General features: G+C 56.7%; 3 protein-coding genes across 5 annotated transcripts in view; 2 read left to right on the forward strand and 1 right to left on the reverse strand.

Annotated features, from left to right (window-relative positions):
* Nucleotides 1-392, reverse strand: part of PALB2 (partner and localizer of BRCA2) — an 8,866-nt gene extending 8,474 nt beyond the window's left edge. For all 3 annotated transcript variants that reach the window (XM_015643352.1, XM_015643351.1, XM_015643354.2), the window contains exons 1-3: nt 314-392; nt 156-215; nt 4-61 (exon numbers count right to left, since the gene is read on the reverse strand). In XM_015643352.1, the coding sequence (XP_015498838.1) occupies nt 4-61; nt 156-215; nt 314-364 (169 nt within the window). In that variant the 5' untranslated portion in view covers nt 365-392. The remainder of the gene's footprint in view (nt 1-3; nt 62-155; nt 216-313) is intronic.
* Nucleotides 363-4,842, forward strand: DCTN5 (dynactin subunit 5). Its single transcript, XM_015643423.3, has 7 exons — nt 363-400; nt 431-572; nt 941-1,059; nt 1,491-1,602; nt 2,222-2,324; nt 2,546-2,637; nt 4,506-4,842. Exons 1-7 carry the CDS (start codon nt 363-365, stop codon nt 4,524-4,526), a joined length of 627 nt encoding a protein of 208 aa, XP_015498909.2. The 3' UTR covers nt 4,527-4,842.
* A 1,150-nt stretch (nt 4,843-5,992) lies between these two features.
* PLK1 (polo like kinase 1) overlaps nt 5,993-6,357 on the forward strand; it is a 5,482-nt gene continuing 5,117 nt past the window's right edge. The window contains exons 1-2 of the mRNA XM_015642408.1: nt 5,993-6,012; nt 6,174-6,314. Of these exons, the coding sequence (XP_015497894.1) occupies nt 5,993-6,012; nt 6,174-6,314 (161 nt within the window). The remainder of the gene's footprint in view (nt 6,013-6,173; nt 6,315-6,357) is intronic.

Consider the following 6,357-nt stretch of genomic DNA (forward strand, 5'->3'; position numbering starts at 1 on the left):
CACCTGTGGGGCTCCGCTCCCGCCGGCCGTGGTTCCTGGCTCTCTCGGCTCGCCGCGCCCGCTGCGGACACACAAGACCCCGGTGGGGCTGGGAGCGGCTCTCGGTGCCCCGGTGCCCCCGCCCGGCCCGGCCCGGCCCGGCCCGGCCCGCTCACCCGCAGCCGGATCACGGTCTCGCTGTACTCCCGCCTCAGCAGCGCCAGCTTCTCCCGCAGCTGCAAGAGACACCCGTGGGGCTGGCACCGGGACGGGACCGGCACCGGGACGGGACCGGCACCGGCCCCGGAGCCGCCGCCCCCCCCCGGCCCCGCACCTTCTCCTTGTCGGCGCCGCTGAGGGCCGCGGCTGCCGGCGGGGCCTCCATGGCAACCGGGGCCGGGCCGGGCCGGGCGCGGCGGAGGTGACGCGACGGAAGCGGGGCCGGGCCGAGCGGGGCCGGGCCGGGCTCGCCGGGGCGCTGCGGGGCCCGGGACACCCGCCGTGACCGCCCGTTCTCCCCGCAGGCCTCAGGCAACAAGGTGAGCCGGCAGTCCGTGCTGTGCGGCAGCCAGAACATCGTCCTCAACGGCAAGGTGAGCGGCGGGCCGCGGCTGCCGTGTCCCCGGGCGGTCCCCCGGGCCCTGCCCGCGGTACCCGGCGCTGCCATCCCGCAGCATCACTGACCTGCTGCGGGCAGCCCCCGCTGCTTTCATCCCCGGAGCAGCCCCGTTCTGCTCTGTGCCTAAACCTGGCTCTGTAATGCTCGCTGGCACCACCAGGAGCACAACTGGTGCTACCAACCTCCTGTACTTTTGCTTTGTTGTCACTTTTCTTTTGACTGAAAGAATCCTCCGTAAGTAAGATAATCTTGCGGAGGTGACCAGACCTCGGCATGAGTTTGTGTAATAACTGCCAGCACAAGTAGCAAAGGGAGCGGGTTTACCTGTCTGTCCTTCTGCAGACAATAGTTATGAACGACTGCATCATCCGTGGTGACCTGGCGAACGTGCGGGTGGGACGGCACTGCGTGGTCAAGAGTCGCAGTGTCATCAGGCCCCCCTTCAAGAAGTTCAGTAAAGGGTAAGAGGCTCCTTCCTTTAGGGAGATACCTAAAAAATCTGTCAAGTTGATGGAGTCTTGTGTTCTGAGAACTCTGTTTGTTTGCAGCACTTAGCAGAAATGCATCTATCAAACCTACTTTTTCCTCAGATGCTAAGCTGTGCCTCGAGGGCTGGTGTTCCCATCAGAATGTTGGATGGAAAGGGATAGATTAGAATAGCACAGTGAAGAGCATGTTTCATTTTTGTGTGTTTATTCACAACATCTTCCTTCTCATTTGGGCCATCCTTTAGAGAGGAGAAATCCAGAAAATTTCTCCTCTCTAAAATCTGTTCTGTCTCCCTTAGCACTGGATCCACGTGTGTTAATCCATCTGGAGACAGGAGACTCCAGGGTGATTTTGGGTCAAAGTGTCAGTTTGTTTGTTGGACACAGATACTCTCCTGTTGTAGGGTGGCTTTCTTCCCTCTGCACATTGGTGACCATGTCTTCATAGAAGAGGACTGCGTTGTCAACGCAGCCCAGATCGGCTCCTATGTGCACATAGGCAAGAACTGTGTCATTGTGAGTGCCATTTCTGTATTTTCTGTAAACTCCTGGCTGCTGCTGAGGTCCTGTGACAGCAGGTGAGCGCTGTCTGCACCAGCTGGCTGGAGCAGGATCAGCTCTCTGCTCTTCCTTGCTGCTCCTCTTCCTTCTCTGCAGGATCTGAGCCTTCAGCTTTACTTTTCTGAGGACAGCTGCTGCTGGCTGGAAAATCCATCCCAGCAGTGTTGTCCCTGTGGCTAATGGGATTGCCTGGGGAAGGCAGCCTGGCCACAGAGTACAAGTGGAATTGTGTTTCTGTGTAAATAAGACCAAACAGTCAAGGCTACTGTGTGCTGAGGTAGAGAAGGCCTTGCTGGTACTGCTTGACTCGGGTTTTTGGTGCCAATTTGAACATTGACATGTTAATGTGCAGTTGTACCTGTGCTAGTTGAAAGCAAGCAGACATTTTTCCTCAAAAGGAAAAGTTAATTCTGTTAAGAGGAACATTCAATCAGGGTAAAGATTTATTTCTGTGATCTCTTATAAAGGATATGTTTTGAGCAGTTAATTTTCTTGAGGCTTAGGTAACATATCAGTAAGAAAATCTCATGTTTATAGTGTTGTGAATATAAACTTTTCCTGTTCTCTGTTTTAGGGACGTAGATGTGTTTTGAAAGACTGCTGCAAAATCTTAGACAACACAGTACTTCCTCCTGAAACCGTAGTTCCACCTTTCACTGTCTTCTCGGGCTGCCCAGGTATGCTCCCTCTATCTTCCCTTGCACAAAAGTGCAGATAACATGGATATTCTTGTTTTAAATGGGATTTCTATAACAAAGGTGCCCGTTAGCACTTAGTGCCCAAAAGTAAAGGCATCAGGCACTTGGTGCACTGAAAAGTACCAGTTTTGACTTGTGAAATCCCTGTTTTAGTGCATGGTACACGATGACTGATGGCCATACTGTTGTTCTTCTTCCAGGACTCTTCTCCGGGGAGCTCCCGGAATGCACCCAGGAACTCATGATTGACGTTACCAAGAGCTATTACCAGAAGTTCTTGCCACTCACTCAGGTCTAGTAGCCCATTTCCCACGTTTCAGGCACACAGGAGCATTCTGGGGTGGGGAGAGGGGTTTTGTCCAGTGAGGCCAGAGCTCTCCTGAGCACTCCTGTGCGTGTGCCTCAGCCTGGCCAGGCAGTCCCTTGTGAAAGCTGCTGTGTCCTGTTCAGCCTTTGTATGCTCATCCAGTGTTCTCCATTCCACGTTGTCTGAATTGTGCCACTGAATGTTCTGGAGCTGGGAAAGCTGAAACACCTGCCTTGGGGCAGCAGCTGGGGAATGAGGCAGAGCTGACACATGCTCTGCAGCCTCAGCCTGTCTGCTCAGCTCTGTCCTAACCCAAAGCTAGGCTAAGGTTTGCTAGGAGCAGATTCCATCCCAGCAGGGCTGTTCTGGCTGTGCTGTGGGCACTTACCAGGGTTCATTAGACCCAGGCTTCCCTTTGGCACAATACTTGCTGCCCATGGGCCTGCAGGCTGAGCTGTGTGGCCTCTTCCTTTCCTCCCTGGGATTCTCTTCAGGGGTTCATCATCCTGCTGTTGGTTTTAGGGGTTTTAGCTGACACTGACACCTTTCTGTGCTTGACAGGATGTTTCTTAGCTTTAAGCACACTGACCTCAGTCCTGTGCTCTCACCCCTCAGGGCTAGTGTTCTTGGGGTCAGTGCCACTTCCTGAATATCACAGACCTTAAAGAGCTAAAGGCCTTTGAAAAGAGGATTGCCATGTCACTCACGGAATTCAGTGCAGCAGAAAGTGGGTAATTAAAAGTGAGAGAATGCTGCAACTGTGCCCACTTATTACCCAGAGTCTGTATTTGCAGAAAGCTCTTTGGTGCTTTTCTGAATTTTGAAACTTAAGAATGACAGTCAAACTTCTTAGAAAGAGTGAAGATTTCATTTTGGACATGTAGTAGAGCAGGAATAGTTCTTGCTGAGAGCAGCTCTGAAAGTTGGAGTCATCTGATGCTTGTGTACCTGAGTACAGACAACTGGCTGCACAGCAGTCTGCCTGCTCTAGCTGTGCTCTGTTAAAGCTTAGCTTAGTCCTGCTCTAGGTTTTAAACTGGGGCTCCTGCGTGTTGTAGTGTAGCAGCTGGGGCCAGGACATGTATTAGGTGTGTGGTAGGTGTGTGGCTGTGGATGAGCAGCCCTGGAGCCTCAGCTGATCTGTGTAGCAAATGCTGATACACCTTAATAGCAAATAGTTGTATGAGTACTAACTGTGTAGTAGCTGCTGTACATCACATGTAAAACCACTGACTGGTTTGTATTTTTACTGTACATAAATTAAAGCCTCTTCAGTTGTTCAAGTGACTCATGATTCTTCAAACCAAACTAGATTGAGGTTCCTGCTGTGCCTGGGCATGAACCACAGTTGTTCTATGAGTGCTACAGGCTATTCTGGCTGTCCTGTGCATTAAAAAAGTGTAGTACAGTGTGAAACAGCTGCTTCTTCCCTCTGAGGAGCCAGAGAGGCCTCCTCTGTCACAGACTTGACAGGTTTGGGGTTTCTTGTGAGATTTCCTGCAAGTCAGGAGTTCAGAGCACTGCTTTGCTCCAGGGTGTCTCTGGCAGTGTCTGTGCTGTGTTGCTGTGTTGTCTCCTCCAAGTTTTAACACCACATTGTGCGTTTCACTGGGATCGCTGGATCAGCAGCCACAGCAGCAGGGAGAGGAGTGGGAGGAGGGATATGAGCTTGGGAGTGGGATAGCAGCTGGAAAAGTCTGAGTGATGAATTTCCACAATCACCCGAGAGCAGAGCTGTAATGCATGAAGGGATATGTCACTGCAATTACATGTTTCTTGGCCTGCTCTTCCTTCTCGCTGTCTGAGCTGACTCTTCTGCCTTAATTAAAACCTCTTTTGTTGTCTCTGTTAAGGTGGCCTCTGCCAGGGCCTAAAACCAAGCCACCACAGAAGATCCCTAACACCCAGCATTGTTAACATTCCTTACACTGGCCACTTTCTCCTCCTGCCTCTGAAGCATCCCTCTGACCTGGGCTCACCTCTCCACCACTGCCAGTTCTGGGAAGATGGAGTGTCAGTGGGCTGCAGCGTGGGGAGCCCCAGCTCTGCAGGCAGCCTGCCGTCCAGCGTGCTGCAGCAAAATGACACAGGAGGCTGTGCCTGTAGCCAGAGGAGCTGCAGGAGTGGGGAAGCATATTCTGCAGGGAGGGGAATGCCTTCTTGTACAAACACTGAGCACTTCTACCCCAAGTTGCTGTGTTGCTTCATTGATGCCCTGTGTGCTTTGCTTCGTGTTGCTGACCAGGACGGGCAGGGTGTGCCGCTGGGTTTGAGGATGCTCAGGGTCCCTGGGAGCACATCCCTGCCCGCCTGTGCCTCTGGGCCAGGTGCTGATGGCTCGGTGTGAGGAGTGAGGGGCTGTGTGGGAAGGTCTCTTAGGGGGAGAGACCGTGTGGGACCGTGCCTGCTTTGTGGGGAGCAGAACCTCCGGAGATGATCCAACTCTAGGGCGGGAGTGGCACCTGAACGGTGGCTGTGGTGGCCTGCAGGGCTCCTGGCTCTGTCCGTGCGCTCTCCAGGACACCCTGGCACGGATGACATGTGCCTGTGGGTGAGGCTCAACCCACGGGGAGAAGCATGGTGTGTGCTGTCCACTAACACCTGTGCTTTGCTGGGGAAAGGAGGCCAAACGGTGCTAATCCCTCAGCCCAAGGGAGTGTCCATGCCGGGAAGCAGCGCAGGTGCCTGTGCTGGGGTGCTGCTGCTGCTGCTGCTGTGTGTTTTTGGGTTGTTTTGCACTGGTGTTGGAGTTAAGGCATGGCACCATCCCACGGTCACTTCCCTTGGCAAGCGGGGTCAGGAGAGCCTGGGGCAGGGCACAGTGTGTCCGTGGGCTGCGAGGGCAGAGGGGCACTGAGGTTAGGGACAGCCCCTCAGAACAGCCACACTGACACCCGAGGGGCAGCAGGGCTGGGACTGTGTACGTTATAAACCCGGCCCACGGTCCGGTTCTTGGGCACCCGCGGGAATCCCGCTGGGAACCGGCAGCACACGGAAGCCGCGGGGAGCGGGCGGTGCGGCCGCAGTGCCGCTCCCGGGGAAATCCTCTGCGGGTGCGAATCCCAAGGGAATGTCCATGACGGAGCGCGTCGTGCCCGCGCTCGGGGTCCCGCGGGGCCGCGCTCGTCCCGGGCGCGGCAGCGGCAGCGGGAGCGCGCCTGGCGCGTGTCGGCCCGGCAGGAGCGCGCGCGGCCGCAGCCAACGGCCGCCGGCGCAGGCGCAGAGAGGCGCGCGCTGTAGGGGGCGTGTCCGAGCGCGCCTGGCCCCGCCCCCGCGGCGCGTGGCCCCTTCATCTCCCATGGTGCCCCGCGCGCCGCGTGGATTTTAAATCGTGCGGCCAATGGGGAGCGGCCGCGCGCGGTAACGGCCCCGGCGCCGCCTTTGAATCGCGGCCGGAGCGAGCGACCGAGCCCGGCCCAGCCCAGCCCAGCCCGGCACCGCCCGGCACCGCCGCTGCTGCTTCGGCACAGGGACCGGCACCCGCCACTGCTGCTGCTGCTGCTTCTGCTGCTTCGGCACAGGGACCGGCACCCGCCGCTGCTGCTGCTGCTTCGGCACAGGGACCGGTACCCGCCGCTGTCCCGGCACCGGGACCCGCTGCTGCTTCCGTACAGGGACCGGCACCCGCCGCTGCCCCCGCGCCAGGACCCGCTGCTGCTTTGGTGCAGGGAGCCGGCAGCCGGCGCTTCCCCAGCGCGGCCCCGC

The sequence above is a fragment of the Parus major genome, chromosome 14 (genome assembly GCF_001522545.3).
Source record: "Parus major isolate Abel chromosome 14, Parus_major1.1, whole genome shotgun sequence".
NCBI lineage: Eukaryota > Metazoa > Chordata > Aves > Passeriformes > Paridae > Parus > Parus major.

Bases quoted from the DNA above. Each gene is read 5' to 3' on its own strand.
- DCTN5 (XM_015643423.3), top strand. From the start codon at position 363: ATGGCAACCGGGGCCGGGCCGGGCCGGGCGCGGCGGAG. The intron at 1,603-2,221 runs GTGAGTGCCATT...TCTCTGTTTTAG, and splicing joins TAGGCAAGAACTGTGTCATT to GGACGTAGATGTGTTTTGAA. The intron at 2,325-2,545 runs GTATGCTCCCTC...TTCTTCTTCCAG, and splicing joins TGTCTTCTCGGGCTGCCCAG to GACTCTTCTCCGGGGAGCTC.